The following is a 23,513-nucleotide window of genomic DNA, read 5'->3' on the forward strand; positions in this document are numbered from 1 at the left end:
TGGACCGTGTTTGCCTAGGGTATGATTCAGCATGCCCTCATGAATATGCATGGCATGCTGATGTCATACCATTAGACTGCAGCCTCCGTGTAAGACATATTAACTCTTACACGGAGGTTTCATGAATCCGGCCCACTGTATGTCACAGAGAGATCCAAGCATTAATTTCATTAGCAATTTTTTCCTGATACTGACCTCACCCTTCTCACAGGAATAATAATATTTTTTTCTATCTGGAGGGGGTACAGGAAATTAAATCTGATCAATGACACACAAAACCAGGGCCATGGACAGTATACAATGTGCCTGGCTACCCCCAGACAGGTACTCAACCAGGACTAAGGCTTAGAGTTAACCCAAGGTCCACACTTAACCCTAGGCTATTTGATTTTGATTTAGTTTATGGTTTTAATCTGGCAAAAAACTTACTCAGAGGTAACACAGATGATTATTACCTCAAACAAATTTAAACAGATTTCCTGTACATAGACTTCCATGATTAACCATCAAGCAGATATCAGATGCACTTTTTTTTAAGCAAGAAAAATCTTTATTATATTATTACTTATGACATAAGCAATTATACATTTATATAAATAAAAACTAACCATACTGACATAATTTTCATTGCAAACATTATGCATCACTTATAATATATCCAGCCACTGATAGTCAAACATTATATAGTTTATTCAAATCCTGCCTTCTTTTAAACCTCATTCCTCCTCTGCATGTATTTTTACCACAGTTCCCATTTTTTCTATATAATTTGCTGCTACCCTTTTCTAAAGATCTGCTACTATATTTATTACTTATAGTACAGTTGGTTAAGACTTCAATTTCCATTTTATAGTAACTGCGTTTTTTGGCAGCCACCATAATTAGACTAATCAAGGCATTACTATGTCTAGGCAGTTCGGATTCTGTAGTATAGCTCAAAAAATAATTTCCTCAGTTATACCAATTTGCTCACCTAGTATTTCTGATAGAGTAGTCTGCAGGAAATTTTAAAGTCTGCCAACTCATTACACTCCCATAAAGTGTGTTCCCAATTACCTCTTTCTTTGCCATCACACCTTCGGCATTTGCTATCCACCTGAGGAAAATTTCTTTGGAGTCTACTTGGGGTATCAAAATATTTATGTAAACACTTCCAAGCAAAGATCCTAAATCCTCTAGACTTTGTTCCATATTTGGGAGACATATATAATACCCTCCATTGTTTCTTTGTAAATTGCTTATCCAATTTCTCTTCCCAATCCTTTCTAACCTCCTCTGATTGATTCTTATAGTTATCATTCAGTATTTATATGCTCCACTAATTATTCCCTTTTTTAATAGCATCTTCTGTTCTAGGTTCTACTGTTCTACTAAAAACTTTACCAGTGCTGGTCTTTCACTTAGGATCCCCCTATTTATTTCTCTTTGCCTATACTCTGCTATTAATCCTTGATATTGAAGGCAATTTCTATCTTGCAGTCCAACTAAATTATTGTTTTCTTCCCATTCTGTTACCTTTCTCCCTCTGTTTATTTGTTCCCAATACTTTGGTTCTTTTGCCAGTTTTCTCCAATAAATTTCAGCCCACTCCTGCCTGTTGTCTGTATCCCTAATTGCAGTCATCCCTATTGGCAAAATTTCCTTTTTCTATTCCTGTGTTGGCTTAGTTCCTAGAATACTTTCTGCTACTTTATGAATATAATAGTCTGTATGGTTACTGTTATTCTCCTTAAGGATCTGCATCCAAAATCCTGGTCTCGCCTTGTTTCCTGAGTTCCCCTTTTTCATTATCATCCCTTTCCACTTTGAATTATAGGTTTCTGCTTGTGCTATGCATAAAGGCCTTAATTGTGTAGCTCTGAACTATCCCTTCAAATCAGGTAATCCCAAACCACCTTGCTCTGTTGAAAGAATAAGTTTATCCCACTTCACGCTTGCCATCTTTCCCACCCAGATAAAATCCTTCAGCTCTTTATTAATGGCTATCTCCAGCTTCTGCTCTGTTTGATAAAAATATGCTTGACCTGTGTATAAAACTAAACAGACTAAAAACATTTTAACTGCTTGTATCTTGCTGTCCATAACCATAAAACAGAGCTTCCAATTTCTCAGTTATTGTATTATCTTTTGTTTAGTCTCTTCCAACATATTTTAGCTGCCACAGCAGAATCCTTTTTAATCTATACTCCTAAGTACTTCATTTTATCATGTCCCCATAAATATGGATGTTGTTGAACCAATCCATGTGTGGGTACATAATTTACAGTTATTGCCTTTGTTTTAACTTCATTAATTTTGCATCCCAAAAAGATTTGAAACTGCCTCAAAATGTTCTACAACACTGAAATGTCCTTTTCCGGTTTTATCCGGTATAAAATAATAACATCTGCAAATATAGCCAGCTTTTCATGACTACCATACCAATTATATCCTTGAATTTCTTAGTCCCTTATTTTCTTTGGCAGTGGTTCTAAACATAATGCAAATAACAAAGGGGGAAGAGGATCCCCCTTCCTGGTTCCTCAGCTCAAACAGATATTTTCAGAGAAGAGCCACCCACTTTAATTTTTGCCCTGAATCCCTCATATATCCTCCTAATCAGCCTTATAATTTTATCAAAAATGCAAATGCTTCTATTGCCCTGCTCATAAACTCCCAGTTTACTCTGTCATATGCTTTCACTGCATCAAGACCCACTGACAACAGTGATATTTTCTTACATCCTGTTTCCTTGTGGAAATTCAGTGTTCTGTTAATGTTGTCAGATGTTTGCCTCCCCTCCACAAAAACACATTGATTCATATCTATTAGTTTTGGTGTCACCTTTGCTATTATTTTAACCATTATAGACATAAACACATATGGTTTAGGATTGAAATGGTATAACTCCACAAAACCATACAAGTGAGGCCAAGTGCATGGACTGAATCAACGATACAAAGTTAACCAAAAAAGTCCAGCACAAATAGAGTGGATTAAGAATAAACTTTTATTACATAAAAAGTGGCTAACCCAAATCCAACAAACCAGTTTCAGCTTCAAATAGCCTTCCTCAGTGTTAATCCATACAAGAACACACCATGTTTAAATAATACATCCTAAATTGCCCATGTCTTCCTATTGGTGCATGCCAAATTAACTATGCTCATTCAGGCCAGGTTTAAAGAGAGCTCCCAACCTTACTATCTAGCCTGCTTCTTTTTCATTGAGTTTGGTATGCCACCCTGTCTTGCACATTCTATTCCCCTGAATTTTATCTATGATGGTGAATTGAAATTTGGCAGTCTGATGGGTTAAAGTGTGTTTATAAAGAGCATTTGTGAGCCTTTTATTCCTCATGTCACTTAAATGCTCACTGATCCTAAATCTTAATGGATGTGAAGTTTGTCTAACATAAAAGGTGGAACAAATGCATCTGGTTAGATAACCCAATCACTACTGCAACTGCCCATAATATTGATTGTGTATATTTTGGAGGTATTGCTGCTGGTAAATTCCTTAGTTTTACATGTGTGCACATGCACTACAATGTCCACAAGGAACTCTGCCTGTCAACCTATCTCCAAATAAAGTAGTTTGATGAAGATTGGTGGTGGAGCCCTTCTTATAATGAGTGAATTATGAGTTGATTCTCCTTCCCCTATGATAAGAATGTAAACATTGAGGGGGGAGAATATTGGCCAGTTTCTCATTGGCCAACAAAATGTTCCAATTGTTATTTATAATATCTCAAAATGTGTTTGTGTTACGACCATAGGTGGTAACCAAGCGGATATTCTGAGATGTATTTTTGTTCTGTTTCTCCAGTTTTGGTCGATATTGTAACAGGTTCTCATGGTCAGATCTAGCAGCATGCATACTGGCACCATGTATGGTTCCCACCTGGTATCCCCTGCTGAGAAATCTGTTACATAAATAATTTCTCCCAGAATTGTAAGCTTGATTAGTGGAGCAGATAAGTTTAATACGCAAAAATTGAGATTTTAGTATATTGCGAATAATATGGGGTGGATGATGACTGGTATCGTGAAGCAACGTGTTGAACTGAGGAAATTTTCTAAAAGTTTCCGTCTGTAGTGTATTAGCCAATTCCTTACTTATCAACACATCCAAAATTGTGATCTTGTTCATATCCCAGTTCAAAGTGAAATGGATGTCCTATTTATTTTCATTTAGGTAGTCAACAGACTCCAGTACATAAGAGGCACCCCCTTTCCACACCATCCAGCAATCTTCTAAGAAGTGACACCAGATGTCCATATTATCCAAAAATAAATTGTGAGATGTATCATAAATTATCTGCTCCTCTATGTACCCCATGAACAGGTCTGCATAAATGGGGGCAAAGGATGCTCCCATTGCAGTGCCTCTGACTTGCCAATAGCATTCATTCTGAGAATAGAAAACATTTTTAGTTAGAACATGTTCTGTAAGGCAAGTTAGCAGGGTACTGAAACCTAGTGAATAGAGGTTCGCTTTATCTAACCAATATTGTATAGCTTCTAAATCTGCCCAATGGGGTATATTCATATAAAGGGCTGTCACATCCAGGGTACAAAGTAGCCAGCTTGGCTCAAGTTGGGCGTCCCCAATGATTTGCAAGAACTGGGTTGTGTCCTTGAGTCTGGACCTGACCAGTGGTAATAGTGGTTGTAAATATTTAGTAAGGAATGCTGACAATGGTTCCGTTAAAGATCCCGTAAAGAAACTATCGGTCTACCTGGTGGTTCCTTAGGATCTTTATGTATTTTAGGTAATAAGTATAAGTATTGTGGTATGGGGTCAGGAACCATAAGATGATGTTTAGTTTCCTATGTAATAATGCCTTCTTCATGTGCCAGTTGTAAAAACTGGTCTATCTCTTTCTTAAACTTGAAAGTCGGGTCCAGATGCATACGCATGTAGAAAAAGCCATTATATAATTGTTTCTCGGCCTCCCTATGGTATTGCTCCCAATCCATCACAACGACAACCCCTCCCTTGTCAGTTGGTAAAATAACTAAGTTGTGATTATTGCTAAGTTTAGTTAAAGCTACGTGTTCGTCTTTGGTTAGATTCTATTTAGTATTGGAAAACGTCCTACCATGAAAATGTAAATCTTTGTGAACACATTCTCTAAACACCGAGACATGCCTGTCCATGGGTGGCATAAATTGTGACTTGGGAATCTGGAAGTCAGTAGATGTCTGAGTTTGATCCGTTTCTGAAAAAAACTATTTCAGGTTCAAAATTCTACAAAAATCATTTACATCATTAACCAAAACATGTTCATTAACAAAGAAAGCAGGAACAAAGTTTACTCCCTTATTCAGCAACTTTATTTCATTGTCTGTAAGATTGTATGACGAAATGTTATGTACATTATTATTATTTATGATAACACCTGGTTCAAAAGTTGCTCTATGTTGTTTATAAACAATTTATAAACATAGGCATGTCTCAGTGTTTAGAGAATGTGTTCTCAAAGTTTTACATTTTCATGGTAGGACTTTTTCCAGTACTAAACAGAATCTAACCAAAGACAAACAGGTAGCTTTAACTAGACTTAGCAATAATCACAACTTAGTTATTTTACCAGCTGACAAGGGAGGGGCTATCGTTGTGATGGATTGGGAGCAATACCATAGGGAGGCCAAGAATCAATTATCTAACGACCTTTTCCACATGCATATGCATCTGGACCCGACTTTCAAGTTTAAGAAAGAGATAGACCAGTTTTTACAACTGGCACATGAAGAAGGCATTATTACATAGGAAACTAAACATCATCTTATGGTTCCTGAACCCTTACCACAATACTTATACTTATTACCTAAAATATATAAAGATCCTAAGGAACCACCAGGTAGACCGATAGTTTCAGGTAAGGGATCTTTAACGGAACCATTGTCAGCATTCCTTACTAAATATTTACAACCACTATTACTACTGGTCAGGTCCAGACACAAGGACACAACCCAATTCCTGCAAATCATTGGGGGCACCCAACTTGAACCAAGTTGGTACTTTGTACCCTGGATGTGACAGCCCTTTATACGAATATACCCCATTGGGCAGGTTTAGAAGCTATACAATATTGGTTAGATAAAGCGAACCTCTATTCATCAGGTTTCAGTACCCTGCTAACTTGCCTTACAGAACATGTTCTAACTAAAAATGTTTTCTATTTTCAGAATGAATACTATTGGCAAGTCAGAGGCACTGCAATGGGAGCATCCTTTGCCCCCATGTATGCAGACCTGTTCATGGGGTACATAGAGGAGCAGCTAATTTATGATACATCTCACAATTTATTTTTGGATAATATGGACATCTGGCATCGCGTCTTAGACAATTGCTGGATAGTGTGGAAAGGAAATGTCTCTTATGTACTGGAGTTTGTTGACTACCTAAACGAAAATAAATGGGGCATCCATTTCACTTTGAACTGGGATATGAACAAGATCGCATTTTGGATGTGTTGATAAGTAGGGATTTGGATAATACACTGCAGATGGAAACTTTTAGAACATTTCCTCAGTTCAACATGTTGCTTCATGCTACCAGTCATCATCCACCCCATATTATTCGCAATATACCAAAATCTCAATTTTTGCGTATCAAACATATCTGCTCCACTAATCAAGCTTACAATTTGGAGAGAAATGATTTATTTAACAAATTTCTCAGCAGGGGATACCAGGTGGGAACCATACATGGTGCCAGTATGTATGCTGCTAGATCTGACCGTGAGAACCTGTTACAATATCGACCAAAACTGGAGAAACAGGACAAAAATATGTCTCAGAATATCCGCTTGGTTACCAACTATGGCCGTAACACAAACGAATTTTGAGATATTATAAATAACCATTGGAACATTTTGTTGGCCAGTGAGAAACTGGCCAATATTCTCCCCCCTCAATGTTTATATTCTTATTATAGGGGAAGGACTATCAACTCATACTTCACTCATTATAAGAAGGGCTCCACCTCCAATCTTCATCAAACTACTTTATTTGGAGATAGGTTGACAAGCAGCGTTCCTTGTGGACATTGTAGTGCATGTGCACACATGTAAAACTAAGGAATTTACCAGCAGCAATACCTCCAAAATATACACAATCAATATTATGGGCAGTTGCAGTAGTGATTGGGTTATTTATCTAGCTAGATGCTTTTGTTCCGCCTTTTATGTCGGACAAACTTCACTTCCATTAAGATTTAGGATCAGTGAGCATTTAAGTGACATGAGGAATAAAAGGCTCACAAATGCTCTTTATAAACACACTTTAACCCATCAGACTGCCACATTTCAATTCACCATCATAGATAAAATTCAGGGGAATAGAATGTGCAAGACAGGGTGGCATACCAAACTCAATGAAAAAGGATCAGGCTGGATAGTAAGGTTGGGAGCTCTCTTTAAACCTGGCCTGAATGAGCATAGTTAATTTGGCATGCACCAATAGGAAGACATGAGCAATTTAGGATGTATTATTTAAACATGGTGTGTTCTTGTATGGATTAACACTGAGGAAGGCTATTTGAAGCCAAAACCATTTTTCTGGATTTGGGTTAGCCACTTTTATGTAATAAAAGTTTATTCTTAAACCACTCTATTTGTGCTGGACTTTTTGGTTAACTTTGTATCATTAGGATTGACATGGGCCTGAGTGAAGCTGAATCTGATGGATCTTTACCCTCTTTAGGTATTACAGCCACAACCACATTCTTCCAGGATGATAGTACTTCTCCTCCTCTTAAAATGCTGTTAAACAAAACCTTCCAGATTTTTCTCTGTTTTTCCCCCCAGCTTCCAAACTTCCACAGGAATACCATCTATTCCTGAGGAATTTTCTGTGGATTGGTTATACAACACCATTTTTATCTCATCTCCTCCTATTTTAACTGTCAGTAGTTGAGCCTCATCTACCTCTAACCATGGCATATTTAATTCTTCCATAAACATTTCCATATGTACCTTTTCTTGATTTCCATATTATTCTGCTTTATATAGGCTGTTATAAAATTTCTGACATATTTCTAGTGCCTCTGTAGGATCCCTTGTTATCTTCCTTGTTACAGTCTCCCTAAGCTTGGTGACAACCCTTTCTAATTTTGTTGCCCAAGTCGTTGTGTTAAAAGTTTTTGTGCTTTGAAGTCATTATCGGAAAAACAGTTGCTTAACAACAGCCTTTCTAAACTCATGCATATTATTGAGGTAATCCCTTATTTTCTGTTTAGCATTCTGCAGTTGCTCCTCTTGTTATTATATGAGATTCTCCCTATTCTGCAATACTTTACCTTTGTCAGTTCATCTAAATAATTCTTCAACCATATTTCTCTTTCCTTTATTTCCACCCATTTATTAAACTCCACTTTAATTTTATCCAACTCCCTAAATGTATTTTCAGAATAAATTTCTATCTTCTCTAATAACTCCTGGATAATTTCTACTACCCATTTCTTAAAATCCTCTCTTTTCAACATACAGATGGGAAAGCACAAGTGGCTCATTTTTATTTCATTACCCTGCATTTTTATTTTAATTATTATTGGCAGATGATCTGAAATTGTTATTAGATGCATATCAAAACATTCCATTAAATGCATATGTTCCTGTGAAATTTAAGTTCTGTCTAGCCTAGCCCAGTTTTTGTATCTTGGCAATAATATGTAAATTCACTCCGAACTACTACTATGGAATTTACATTTAATATTAGATGTACTTGAGGTAGATCTGACTAAGGAAAGTGCATCAGAATCTTAATATCAGATTCAGTAATTTGCTTTTAAAAATATATCTCAAAAACTGTTTTTTGACTGATATTTTAATGATATGTGCTGTTTATATCCTCGCAATCTAACGGAGTTGTTTAAATCTTGTAATCTTTTTTTAACCTTTAATACGATTATGGCACAGATGGAAGGGGCAGTCCCTATGGTAGATGCCCTCATCCATCCCAGGCCTTCCCACTCATGGAAACACACCTATGGACAGACGTTACCTAGGGCATGCCAATATTGTTTATAAACCTGTAAAATTCTCAGACCTAAACAGATCACTTATCTGCTTCTGCACAAATGAATCTTCTAAAGAGATTAATGATCTCCGGAGATTTTTTTATGCTAATATCAAGAAGTCCTTGCAACAGCAAGCAACACCCAAAAACTCATGCCAGTAGGCTAATGTTCATCCCACAAATATCGTTTAAACCATAGACAGACAGACACTAACTGCTTCTTGCTTTAAGGTTTGGGTAGTTACTGTTTTTGTATTAGTTTAGCTCACCCCTAGACCCCCAGATGATGAGATTGTCCACTGACAGGAACATCCTAATCCTCTGGGCAACTCCATTAAATTATTTCCTTAATTGAGCAGAATTACTTATATTTTGAAATATTCAGGACTTATTTTAATTAATAATTTGCCTTTAATGTCTTTGTCTTAACAATATCAAGTTTTTTGCTAACTATTTTTATTTATTCTTTCTTTTATTCTTACTTTCTTTATTTTGTCCTGGAGTGTCTAGCTTGGGGCCTTTTCTTCATGAAATGAGAACTCCTACATTGCCTTAGTGTCTGCCCTCATGAAGATTATTTTTTCTGTTCTGGAAATCCATTTTCAGCTTTTATTCCTGTGATTCTTGTGTGATGTATGACAATGATTTCAATCACTGGGATGCCTATTTATCAGTGAATACTGAACATGTATGCTTTATGCAGTACAATTTTTAACAGGAGTCACAAAATTAAATATGTGAACTTACACAAGATATTTTGAGAAGATTTTTATTTGCTTATCCTCAGGTCTCCCAGGAGCTGTTCTACTTCATCAGTCAAGAGACATAGAATAAGAAGCCATGGAAATAGATAAAGAATTTGTGTGTGTGTGTGTGTGTGTGTGTGTGTGTGTGTGTGTGTGTGTGTGTGTGCCCGCGCGCACATGCGCATCTCTGTGAGCATGTGTGTGAGAGAGAGACAGAGGTACAGAGATACTGGAGCTGTGCAAAGGCACTGGGGATATCCTTCACTATCTCTGTGCCACATTAAGTAGTTCACCTTTGGACTGGAAAGTCACCTGTATGTAGGAACTAAACAGACAGGCTTTTTGATGCTGGCAGAGTCGGATGCACTAATCCTGAGGTCTTTCCAGTCCTCTTTCCTTGCACCATATACCAATGGAACTTGGGTAATATTGTTGCCAGTGCTGTAAGTCTGAAGCTAGTTTGACTGCTACAGACACCTTTGTCATTTTTGCCATTCTGTTAGATTTTGGTATTTACAGTGTTTTGCAGATATTACTGAGTAATGCCAAGGCTGTTTCTCATCCAGAGAGAGAAATTAAATATGGTAGCTAATTAGACTTAGAGATACTTATTAATGAGAGTTTTGAATGTTTGTCTTCCCAGGGCCCCCACATTTGTGTATTGCATTGCTGTGCACATTGTGTTGCAGCCCACAATACCTTTTCTCATTTTTGGTACTTAGTATACCTCACACATACGAAGTGTGCTGAGCTTCAGTTCTTTGTTCTGTATGCATATGTCTGTAACATACTTAACAGTCACTGTCAGCCATGTATTTCTTTATCTGTTTGGATAACCATCAGTGCCATGGAGAAGACAGCCTCTGGGGTGCTTCTGGCATGATGTGCAAAGTTCCTTTATGACTCCATTTTCCCATTATTTTAGATGTATATCTAGACAAATTCCACAAAGTAAAAAAGTTTTAAAAAACACTGTATTACATTAAATAACAATTTGCACAGTACTAATTATTTCTAAATACTATCCTCCATGGAGACCACAAGTTTTGTTGTCTCTTGAATCTTAGCCTATGTCATAAGGCTGTCTTGCCACAGTGTATATATCTATATATATATATATATATATATATATATATATATATATATATACATATATATATATATATATATATATATATATATAGATATATATAGATATATATATATAGATATACATATATGTATACTATATGTATAGATATATATCATCTAAACATTATTGTCTAAAGTGCACCTTTGTTTGATAGCTGATTTGTTCTGTTATATGGGTCTACAAGTATTATTTTTAATTGAAAAGTACAACATAAAACTGCAATATTTTACCTGTGAGAAATGTACGGGATATCTTCTAAACAGTACTAGTGATCACTTTTTTTTGCAGTGATTTAAAGTATTGTTCTTCAGAGCTAAAATGTATAACCATCTCCTATCCAGTATAAAGCAAATGTTTAATCACCATTGCATTTCAAATGGCTAAAATCTTTTTATTAGTGTTATATTGTGTTGTTTTACCTACTCTGCCCTAAAACAAACTGGACTTGAAGGAAATTCCAGAAAAATGATGATTTACATTTTATTGGTGCAGAAAAATATAACTTTATCAGTTAGTTAAAAGCTGTATGTTTAGAAATGTGCAACAGTGAATTAAGCATGCACTTGCAAAGTAAGTGATTTAATAACCTTGCTGTCTTAAAAACAAATAGTAATATTAGCAAAGACTAATTTAACACTTCAGGCTCATACTTGTTAACTTCATGTTTTCAGTAGATTGGTAAATATTCAAAAAGAAAACATAGCAGTAAGCCCAGCAATTAAATGTTCTCATTTTTTCTTTCTTTCTTTTTTTGTTCAGTCCCTTGTACAGTCCAGAAAAGCTGGTATCACATCTGCCTTGGCTACAAGTACTTTAAATAATGAAGAGCTGGTAGGTCACACATTTTCATTGTCTTTACTTATTTCTGTGAAAGTAAACTATGTGTAGCAGAATCTTTGACATTATTAAGGCAAATACAACATATTTATGCTTATATGTTGTGTGTTCTCAGACTAGAATTATTTATTTAATGAAATCCTGAAAGCATTTGAAGTTAGTTTACTAACTCAAGTTAATACTGGGTTTTAGAGGCAGTAATAAGGTAATTGTCAGGATTATGAAACTGGAACCTTTCAATTCGCTGTTTACAGTATGTTTTTGCTGGTAAGAATTTAATCATACTTGACGACATGGTTCAGCAATTCTTTAATGGGACATCATAAGCCATATTATGCAAAGTTGGAAATGTCTTCCAGTAGAAAGAAATAGTTGCTTACATTCTACAAAGTCTGCTGATAAGACTTGCATTATTTAATTCTTCTTTTTTAAGCAATACTGATAGTATTGTAGCAGAACATATTTCTTCACAGGTCTTGATTAGCTTTTATTGCCAATCTGTTAAACCATTAAAGGTGGTTGACTGCATTTTCCAAATGGAGCGTATTCAAAGTAATATAATTAAAATATAAAACATGTAAACGTCATTCCTCTGTTGGAGTATATTGTTTATCTGAAACCCCTGCAATTTAATAATTTTAATTGTCTCCAAATTGCAATAATCTGAGTTAATTATATTATCTGATGTGTGGGAGTGAAGGGTGTAATGTGAAAAATGCACTAATTTTATGTTTTTCAGAAGCATGCTTCTAATGAAGAAGCAGTGCATGCAAGAAAATTATGGGAATCCCCTTTAAATAGAATTGTATTTGATCCCTACCAAACACTTCCAAATGTCAAAGTAAATCATCGGGCTTCTTCTGTTGAGCTATTCCTATAGCATACTTTTCAAATAATAGATATACCTTCAAAAGCAGGAGTTGCTCACTACCAAGAACTCATCTTGTTCCCATGTATTGTTTGAAAAGCATGCTATAGGAATAGCTCAATAATTGGAAGCATAAGGATGTTAAAAGGTGGACATAACTATCAACCTATACAGCACAGTGTGCACTGTGTGATGTGTACCATAGGTTGGTAGGAATGTCTGCTTTTCACAAAGTAATGTGGATAATGTGGATTCACAGTGAAGAAAGCATGTTCCAGAAATATAATAGCTCTTTCTAACCAAGTAGCCAAGTAGTAGAGCAGGAATGGAACTAAACCTGGGTTCAAGTTTATACAGCAAAACATAATTCACAGAATAATTTTTCATCAGAAATGGAAAAGTCAGTTTGTAATTAACCAAACTGCATTTGACAAAGCTGAGGGAAAAGGAAAGATTTGGTTATGTTGGGCAAACATTTCTCTTAATCTGAGAGTTTTGGTGACTTTGGACTTGATTAGAAGAGTTAGTAAAAATTCAGTGGCACAGACATCCCCTATATATATGTATATATATATATATATATATATATATATATATATATATATATATATATATATCCTCAACTGATGGGTTCAGATCCGATCCCTCAGATCTGACTCAGTCATTGCTAAAGCTTGAGGCAACCAAGAACTCTTGAGCCTCTCCCTTATCCACAGTGCACTAACTCAAATTACCTCGGATCTCATTTGCTGCTTTTTAGTGAAACACTCTTCAGAGATATTTAGATAAGTTTATACATTTTTTTTATTTAATTCCCTCCTTCTCTCTTTAGATTAAGTTTTTCCATTACCTATCACACTCTTTCACTTCTCTTGTGCTGAATTTCTTATTTTCCTTTTCCCTTTCTTGTACTCACATACCTCTTGATTCTATTATTATTATCTTTCCCTAGTATTACATTTTATGTAGTTTCTGCAGTATCATTGTTGGTAGTAGTTCTGTTTTCTGTTTAAAAAAAAAGTAATAGTTAATGTCTTCCCTTTCTTGGTTGTTTTGTTGGCATAGAAGTATGGCAGATAAAGCTAACCTGAGAATGTTAGATGAAAGTAAAAATAAACTCATATTAAAATGTCTTCTGCCTTCATCTTGTGGAGAGGTTATATCCGGAGAGAAATCACTGAAAATCAAAACAAAAACAAAATCATCATCTCCGAGGCCTTCTTCTTCCTCCTCTGCCTCAGAGTTCTCAGAGAAGAGGTATCCGAAAAAGCTGAAAATGTCTGATCCATCTCCTTCAGATCTGAGGAGACCGAAATTGTCAGATCCATCCATCTTGAATCCAACACTAAGTCAGATCCAACTGTTGCTGCTACTTCAAGTTCCACTCCAATTGTCCAATTGTTTTGCCAAGGACTCTGTATTCACTGTTGGTGGATCCCGTACCCTTCCCCATTTCTGGACAGACCTAAGTTGGTAGTAGTTCTGATTTCTGTTTAAAAAAAAAGTCGTAGTAATAGTTAATTTCTTCCCTTTCTTGGTTGTTTTGTTGGCATAGAAGTATGACAGATAAAGCTAACCTGAGAATGTTAGATGAAAGTAAAAATAAACTGATATTAAAATGTCTTCTGCCTTCATCTTGTGGAGAGGTTATATCCAGAGAGAAATCACTGAAAATCAAAACAAAAACAAAATAATCATCTCTGAGGACTTCTTCTTCCTCCTCTGCCTCAGAGTCCTCATAGAAGAGGTATCACAAAGATCCGACTTCACCCTCAGATTTGAAAAAGCTAAAAATGTCTGATCCATCTCCTTCAGATCCGAGGAGACCAAAATTGTCATATCCATCCATCTTAAATCCAACACTTAAGTCAGATCCAACTGTTGCTGCTACTTCAAGTTCCACCCCAATTGTCCAATTGTTTTGCCAAGGACTCTGTATTCACTGTTGGTGGATCCCGTACCCTTCCCCATTTCTGGACAGACCTAAGTCGGCTTCAGTGTTTTCCACTCATTCTTCCAGAAGTCTCACAGAGGAAAATGTGGAAAGAGTGGGGAGGAAGATACTCTCAACACTGGGTCAGATGGGTGTCCCCTTGGGTCCTACCTCTCTGGGTCAGGAGGTCCGTTTTTCAGTTACACCTCCACTACAATTTCCTCTTCTGACTCCATCAGTGGTTTCAGAGTTTATGGATCCTAACTGCTCAGATCTGTGGATTGCTGTATCCTCTGATCCTAAGCTTATTCTGAGCACCCCAATCCAGTTAGATCCAGATATCTCTTGGAGCAGAAGCTTCCCTGTTGGATCTGAGGTGTTGAAGTTGACTCCAAGGCTTTCAGAGCCATCTGTGCACCTCAGATCCTTGGCACTGGACAGCTTGACTCCGACTTCCACCTCATGCATTTTGCCTTCAGAGTAGGGGAGGGCTACAGTCCAGAAGCTTGCCTTCTCAGATCTGAGCTCTTCCCTTTCTCCAGAGTTATCTGGTTTCAAGGTTCAGAAGAGAATTTTCTCTTCCTTAACAGAACAGATTAATCTGACCCCCTCGGATCCCAGATCTTCAACCCTGACCTCTCACTGTTCAGAGCTTCACCAAATCTTTCCACATAGACTGCCAGTACCAAGACCCCAGGCTTCCTCACATGGAATCTTGATTTCTTCTTCTAATACCTCTCCAGATCATCCCATGGAAGAGGTTCCCAAGAAGAAGGCCTGCAAATGGAAGTATATAGATTCACCAGAGTAGTCTCATCACAGAAGATATGGATTTCGATGAAGATGAAGGGTCCCCATGGTCACCTCCGGAAAATGTCTCATTTGGAAACATCCTTGAAATCCTTAAGCAGACAGGTGGATGGATGCCCCACAACCCTTTATCTGAGGGGTCCATTTTCCTGGAGGCCTTTGGTACTGTTCCATCTACCTCCTAGATGACTCCAGCTGCCGATGAACTCATTGAGTTGATCTCTCAGCCTGCGTGGAAAGAACCTGATGCCATTAAACCAATACCTCAGAGATCAGATAAGATTATGGCACCACCTGTGGACAAGCAGTTTTGAGGAAAAGGGGTGCCTGTTAATGCCATGGTTGTAGCAGTGGCCACCAAAAAGGAACTTGCTGAAAAGAATGCCACTGTTCTTCTCCCCAACAGGGAGTCACGGGCAATGGTCAGATTTAGGGAGCATGTCTATGCTTCAGTGGTCTAAACTTTATAGGATCATAGAATCATAGGAAGTTATAAGGCTATTGGCCCAGAGTCCCTTATAAGCCTAGCCAATAGTTTAGTTCATGTTTAGACATGTCAGCACCTAAAGCCCCTGTCCAGCAGGAACACAGGTGGAATCCCAGTGGTGCATTTTCTGTTTCCCATCCAGTTATTCAGGCTGTGCTTAAAAAGGGATAATGAGGTACTCTGCTTGAAATGGAGAGAGAGTCTAGTCCACAGATGGGGGAGTCTCTGGGACACAAATCTGTCCTGCCAACAAGTCCTATTGATGTCACAGACCAGGTTTGGGTCATGTGTGCTGGTTACTCGAGTGGAGCTTGACTTGCGGATATGCAGCAGTCCCATCAAGATGGGGTCTGAGATTGCTTTGTATACTAGACAGAGGTCAACTCTGAGAAGTCTGTATGAAACTGTGTAGAGGGACAGGGCTTTTAGCCTAAATGTGCAGCGTAGATGTTTGAGGCCCTGGATCCTTCTGGTGAGGACCCTCTATAGTCTCTCCAGCTGCTGCATGTGCTTTGCGAGGTACATGCCGAAGGGGACATTGTACTCAATAATTGGCCTTATAAGGGAAGAATACAGGGATGTTATTGACCTCCTTGTCCCTGGATGAGATCCTCTTACTTATGAGGTTGGCCATGTAGAAAGCTTTCCATACAGGGTCTCAGGGTCCATTTTCTGAACTGTGTGACACACTTTACAAGACTTCAGAGGAACTTGATTAAGGAGTTGTCAAATACCCTCTCTGGAGCTGTTTCTGAAGATGTTCAGTCATTTGGCTACCATGCAATCAATTTCTAATTCCTCTGTGAGGTTGCTTTTGCATGTATCAGAAGGAACCTCAAGGGCAGCGGGTTCAAGTATTTTTATTAGGAGGCATGCATGGATGCACTTGTCTGACTTTGCTGAGCCCTTTAAGTCCTTATTTGTCAATGCTCCCTTTGACGGGATGTCTCTGTTTGGCCCCAAGGTGAAGGACACACTATCCAGGTCTGAAAAGGATGGAAAGACCCAGTCTGCCTTGGGTGCATGTTTTTTGATCCCTCAAAGATCCTTTTCCAGGAATCAATGGGGTGGTCAGAAAATGTGGTTCAAGAAGTCTCAGGATCCATTCCAAGACACATCTGGAGGAGGTTCACCCAGAGGCAGAGGTGGGAACTCGAATGGATGACAGTGCTCATGTGGCATAGGTGGCCTGCAAAACCAAGGGTCCAGAGAATCCTCCTTTGAGAAATGCTACCAGTGCTCCTGAAAGAAGGCCTGATTGCTCTCCTCTGGAGGCAGCTGGGGGATGTTTATCCCTCCACCAGAGAGCCTGGCTAGTCTTAAAAGATACTTGGTTGCAGAGGATTGTTTCCAGATATTATACAGTTCTCTTTTCCCTTCCTTCTCTAAACTCAAGAAAAATGCATGATGTTCCACCCAGCCAAACATTGCTAGAAAAAAAGACTCATCCAAGAGGTTCCACCAAACCAGATAGAATCCAGAACTTACTCAATGTTCTTTTTACTGCCAAAGTAAACAAGTGACTGGAGAACAATTCTAGATCTCACTAATTTGAACAAGTCAGTTCAATGAGCGAAGTTTTGGGTGGTCATGGTTTAGTGCAGTCTCTCATTTCTCAGCATTGATGACTAGATGTGCTTAAAAGACCTTCAGGATGCATACTATCAAACAAAGATAAACAGATGATCCAGAAGGTATTTACACTTCTTGCTGGGAGCCAGTTATTACCAGTTCAGAGTTCTGTCCTTTGAATTCAGCACAACCCCCAGGGTGTTTACCAAGTACATGGCAGTAGTAGAAACTCACTTGAGTCTACAAGGATTCCATGTGTTTCCATATCTAGGCAGTTGGTTCATTTCCACAGCAAACAGAAATCAACTGATAAGGGCAAGAGAACAGGTTCTTCAGACATGCTCTCTTTTGGGAATAACCATAAACTACAAAAATTCTCAACTAAAACCAACTCAGACTCTAGAATTCATAGGAGAGATACACAACACAAAGTCAACCATAGTTTCACTACTGCCCTCAAGGGTACAGACTATATGATCACAGGTCAGAAAGATAATCTATAGTACCAAGATTTTAGCCTGCCTGGTCCTTCAAGCTCTGGGTTCCATGACAGTGGCAATAACATTAGTACCTTTAGCAAGAATGTATATGAAAATTCTTCAGTGGATTCTAGCCACACACTGGCCAATACTTTACCAACCCATGTCTTATCAGATACAAATCATGCAAACATGCAAGACAGATCTCATGTGGTGGATTTGATCAGATTGGGTTCTACAGTGCTGTCCATTTATTCCCCCTCAGCCCAAGGCCATAGTGACCATGGACACATCTTAACTAGGGTGCGGGGGATTTTCTTGGGAGAGCAATCCAAGGCACTTGGTCCCCCAAAGAGGCCAACCCACACATCAGTGTCCGAGAGATGGCTTTCCAGAATGCTCTCCCTTCGGGTACTATTGCAATTCAAAACACAGTATGTCAGTAACTTGGTATATCAATGAGAAGGAGAAACCAGATCTTACCCTTTGTGTCAAGAAGCTGTCAGAGTGTGGCGATGGGTGATCTCATCCAACCTCTTTCTCATAGCAATTCAAATTCTGGGGAAATCCAATGTGATAATAGAAAAACTGACCAGGGGAATTCTTCTACCTCACGAATGGTCCCTCAGCAAGAACGTCACAGAAATAATTTTCCCTCAGTGGGGACAGCCTTGCTGCAATCTTTTTGCCTCCCCTCTAAACAACAAATGCAGCAGCTACTTTTCCCTAATCCCCCCACAAGTGGAATCACAGAAGGATGCTCTACTTCACAGTTGACCCCCTGGTCTACTCTGTGCTTTTCCACCCATACTGCTAATTCTGAAGTTCCTTCAGAAAGCTATCGTGTTGAAGAGCAAAGTCATCCTCACTGCACCTTACTGGCCTCAACAAATTTGGTTCCCCTTCATTTGACCTTACTTGCTTTACCAGTGTTATATTCTGGATCTGAGTCCAGACCTCCTGTCTCACCCAACAGGCATGATTCATCTAAACATAAACCTCAGGCTGACTGCCTGGCTTCTCCAGTTCCATTAATTGCTAGATAACCTATGTTCTCTTCAACTGTTCATCAAATACTTTTATCTTCCCATAAGCCTTCTACCACAAAGCTCTATTCCAGCAGATGAAAGAGGTTTGTTCACTGGGCTTGCCTAAATAATACTCTTTTCAGCCGTCATACATTCTTGAATTTTTGTCCCATCTTTTTAAAGAAGGAGATAGCTCATCCACCATTAAAGTTCAGTTAGTGGCCATGTCAAAGCCTTCTTGAAAGGCAATCTTCTCTTAATACCCCCTTTTAGAGATCCTACTCCCTCCATGGGACCTGAATCTGGTACTGCAGGTAAATCTCCCTTCGAACCAGCAGCTACATGTGACATTAAGTATATTTCCTAGAAGACAATTTTTCTGGTGGCTATTACCTCTGCCAGATACATTTCTGAGATTCAAGCCTTGTCTTCTAAACAGCCATACTTGATTTTTTACAAGGATAGAGTTACACTACCGACTAATGCTTCCTTTCTACCTAGGGTGGTGTCAAAATCTAATATCAAGCGATCCATTGATTTGCCAGTGTGCTTTCCTAAATTTTCTATTAAGGGTGAATACATATTACATTTATTGGATGTCCACAGACAATTATGTTTCTACCTACATAGAACAAAAGACATCAGAAAATCTGACCAATTGTTTGCTTCGTTCACAGAAGTAAAATTGGGAAAAACAGTTGCCAAAGTCACTTTATCTCGGTGGCTAACCGACTGTATTTTATTTGTTTACAACTAATTGGACATTACTCTACCAAAACAGTTACAAGCCCATTCAATTAGATCCATGGCTACTTCTTCATTGTTTCAATCCAGAATGTCCATAGATGATATATGCACAGTAGTAACCTGGGCTACTCCCCATACCTTTGTTACACATTGCAAATTGAATCTGATCTCTAGAGGTAGAGCATCATTTGGCTCAGTGGTGCTCATGAATTGCCTTCCTTGAGTTCACTCTGTATTTTAGGTAGCTGGGGACTCTGTGCCATCAGTTGAGGATATAACGAAAATTGACAACATCAGATAAAGTACTTATGTACTCACCATAACGTTCCATCTGTGTTGTCCATTTTCATTCTTCCTCAACTCCCCTCCTACTAACCTCCATCCTTAAAACTTCTGGAAGAATGAGTGGTTACAAGACATTTCTGTTCTTTATATTTAGATCCAGATATAGCCTTTTCCATTTCTGAATACTAATATGCCTTTTCTATTAAAGTTAGCAAGCAAAATCTGAGGTAATTGGAGTCGGTGCATTGTGGGTAAGGGAGAAGCTTGAGAGTTCTTGGTTGCCGCGAGCTTTAGCAATGGCCGAGTTGGAACTAAGGGATCAGATCCGAACCATCAGTTGAGGAAGAATGAAAATGGACAATACAGATGGAACATTATAGTGAATACACAACTTCTTTATATAGGTGAAAGAGAGAGAGAGAGATAAGTAAGAAACAGACCTCCTTTAGAGCCCCCAGGTTAAATCCACTACAGGGAAGTCAAGAAAGCATAGAAAGCCATAGCATAATTCTGAAACAGTCTACAGTAAGAAAAAAAAAGTTGTTAGTACATAGTACTGACAGCTTATGCAACTGAGTAAGGAAATGGCATGCTGTTTAGGTGAACAGACCTGATCCTTATCTGCTGCTGGATACATACTGTGGGCATACCTGTACAGTAAAAAAAAAAAAACAAAAAAACAAAAGTACCAAAATCCAACATGGCGGACTGGCAAAATAAAATAAAATGAAAACTTTCATTCAGAACAGTAAGTGCTTTCACGGTGTATCAAACCTCTTCATCAGACTGATTCTTAAAAGTACACACTAGGTTTAAATAGCTAGCAATTAACACCATCACTAAAAACATTTTAAAGAAACAGACTCCAAATAATTTAACTTAGATAAACAAGAGTAAAAACATTAAGAAAAAACACATATGTGAAATAAAAACTGACAAAAATACAAAACATTTAAAATGTCAGTGTTTAAGTGGTATTGCCTTTAAGAATGGTTTTAATGGAACAACCTAATTTAAACCTGGTTTTTCATCTGCATTCAGTAATAGAATCCATTTCTGTTCCGCAGATTCTGTCCTGTTCCTAATATCCCCCCTCTTAAATTCTCTGAAATTATTTCTAGCACAAGAAAGCTGAAGGTATGGTCAGCACCAAAATGCATTACATGTTTAGCAAGGGCATTTGTATCTTTCTTATTTTTAATATCCCTCTGATGTTCCAAAAGTCTATCCTTAAGCTGTCTGTTATTCATACCTATGTAAAATGCAGGGCACACTTAGCACAATAACTAAGATGTACTATGTTTCTGGTCTTACAATCAGCGTAGAAATCTGTTTCGACCTGAAACTTATGTGAATGTACATAATTCATATCTGTATGAATAAACTTACAGGCTGTACAATTCCTACATTTAAAAGTACCTTTCCTAGTCAATGTTAAAACCTTCATAGCAGTGGATGCATTATAGCATAGGTGCCTCTTCAATGATCTATTATTTTTAAAAGAGAAGTGTGGCACTGTATCTATAACACTTCTTAGTATATCAACTGTATCTAAAATATCCTACTTACATTTGATGATATCACAGACTCTATAAATATCTGATGAGTATGTTAAAGGAAATCTATAGACCTCTGTTCTCTCATGTATATTAATATCTTCATTTAACAGTGGTTTAGAAAAATAAGGCCTTCCTTTACTTTGTCTCTGTTTCAGTGCATCTGTTATGCATCTATCACTTTCATTTATTAAGTACTCTCTACTTAAGAAATCTTTCTTCAGAGACCCAAGTGCTAAACTAAGCTGTTGATCCTCGTTATGGAGTCTCATGACCCTAAGTACTTGTCCCTTGATCACTTTCTTAGGAATATGCCTAGGGTGCATACTACTCTTGTGAAGTAGACAATTCCTCCAAGTGGATTTTCTATAAATACTAGTCTCTATATGATTAAAGTCTGATTTCTTCACCATAACATCTAAAATTTCAATTTGGTCCCAGGAATAGTTAAATGTGAATCTAAGTAAACCTGTAAATTGATGCAAGAACTCTACAAATTCAACAAGGGTCTCAGGTGATCCATTCCATAAAAGGAAGATGTCATTCACAAACCTAACATACCATAAGATGTGGTGAGAAAAACCTGTAGCTTGTAATAATACATCTCTCTCCCATTGTACTAAGGCCAGGTTGGCGTAGCTGTTCGCACATGCTGTGCCTATTGTACGCAAACCGTCTGTAAATAAAACTGTTCCTCAAATAGAAAACCATTATTTTCAAGTACAAGTTCTAGTAAGGCACATATTAAATCTCTTTTATCAGTAGAAAACAGTTCTTAGTATTCATAAACTTTCTAATGCTTTCTGTGCCTCATTCTTTAGGAATAACGGTAAAAAGAGATTCTATATCTATGGTTACCAAGCAATAATTACTGTCACAGTTGGTGCAGCGGTAGCATTGTTGCCTCATAGCAAGACGTTGTCCCGTTTGATTCTCAGCTAGAGCGTCTTCTGTGTGGAGGCATACATGAATGGGGCATGCCTTCTTTGAAGGTTGTCCATCAGGGCTGGTAACCCGGTATGTAAAAATCCACTACCAATCATTAGCGGACCGGAGCTCCGCTGTGGCAACCCCTAACCGGGAAAAGCCGAAAGACACAAACAAACGGTTGGAGGTAGCCACATACAATTTCTGCAAGAAACTTCTGGCATCCTTAAGAATAGTCTCACAACCTTCTAATAGGGGATGTAGATTTTTTCAATAAAAATTGAAAGTGGCTCCATAACCCAACCTTTTCCAGACACTATCAAATGCATTAGTGGATTGATTGCGTCTTTATGCACCTTAGTTAAACCACAAATTATAGGTGCTAGCGGTTGTTTGAATTCAAAATACTCAAAAACTTTCTCATCGATCATGACAGTCATAAGCATATCAGATAGAAAATGTGAGAATAGACATGTTCATAGTGATTTGTGAAAAACAAATCAGAAATGAGTTTGAATGTAAAGACAAAGCTGTATACTTTAATTTAACTTATGATGAACATGTTGCACTGACAGAATTAAAAAACATGAAGTTTTTAGAAATTAGACCAGCTGACAAGGGAGGAGGAAAAGTAGTACTAGATAGAGAATGTTATAGAGCACATATGGACAAATTACTAAGCAATGCTGACACCTATGTATGCATCTCTAAATCTGTTGTCAATGTGATTACTGAAAATGTATCTTTTTTTCTATTTGATATGCTTATGACTGGCATGATTGATGAGAAGCTTTTTGAATATTTTGAAGTCAAACAACCCCTAGTACCTATAATTTATGGTTTACCTAAGGTGCATAAAGATGCAATCAATCCACCAATGCATCCAACAGTGTCTGGAAAAGGTTGGGTTATGGAGCCATTTTCAATTTTTATTGAAAAAAATCCACATCCCCTGTTAGAAGGCTGTGAGACTATTCTTAAGGATACCAGAAGTTTCTTGCAGAAATTGTATGTGGCTACCTTCAATCTTGACAGTAATTATTGCTTGCTAACCATGGATATAGAATCTCTTTTTACTGTTATTCCTAATGAATGGGGCAC

The 23,513-nt window shown here is 37.7% G+C and overlaps 1 protein-coding gene across 1 annotated transcript in view; it reads left to right on the forward strand.

Annotated features, from left to right (window-relative positions):
* The window catches only part of UNC13A (unc-13 homolog A), a 5,702,976-nt gene that overhangs the window by 3,879,564 nt on the left and 1,799,899 nt on the right, over positions 1-23,513 (forward strand). The window contains exon 15 of the mRNA XM_044054109.1: positions 11,643-11,714. Coding sequence (XP_043910044.1) covers positions 11,643-11,714 — 72 coding nt within the window. The remainder of the gene's footprint in view (positions 1-11,642; positions 11,715-23,513) is intronic.

This window comes from Protopterus annectens, chromosome 13.part0 (genome assembly GCF_019279795.1).
Source record: "Protopterus annectens isolate FY-2018-M chromosome 13.part0, PAN1.0, whole genome shotgun sequence".
Classification (NCBI taxonomy): Eukaryota; Metazoa; Chordata; order Ceratodontiformes; family Protopteridae; genus Protopterus; species Protopterus annectens.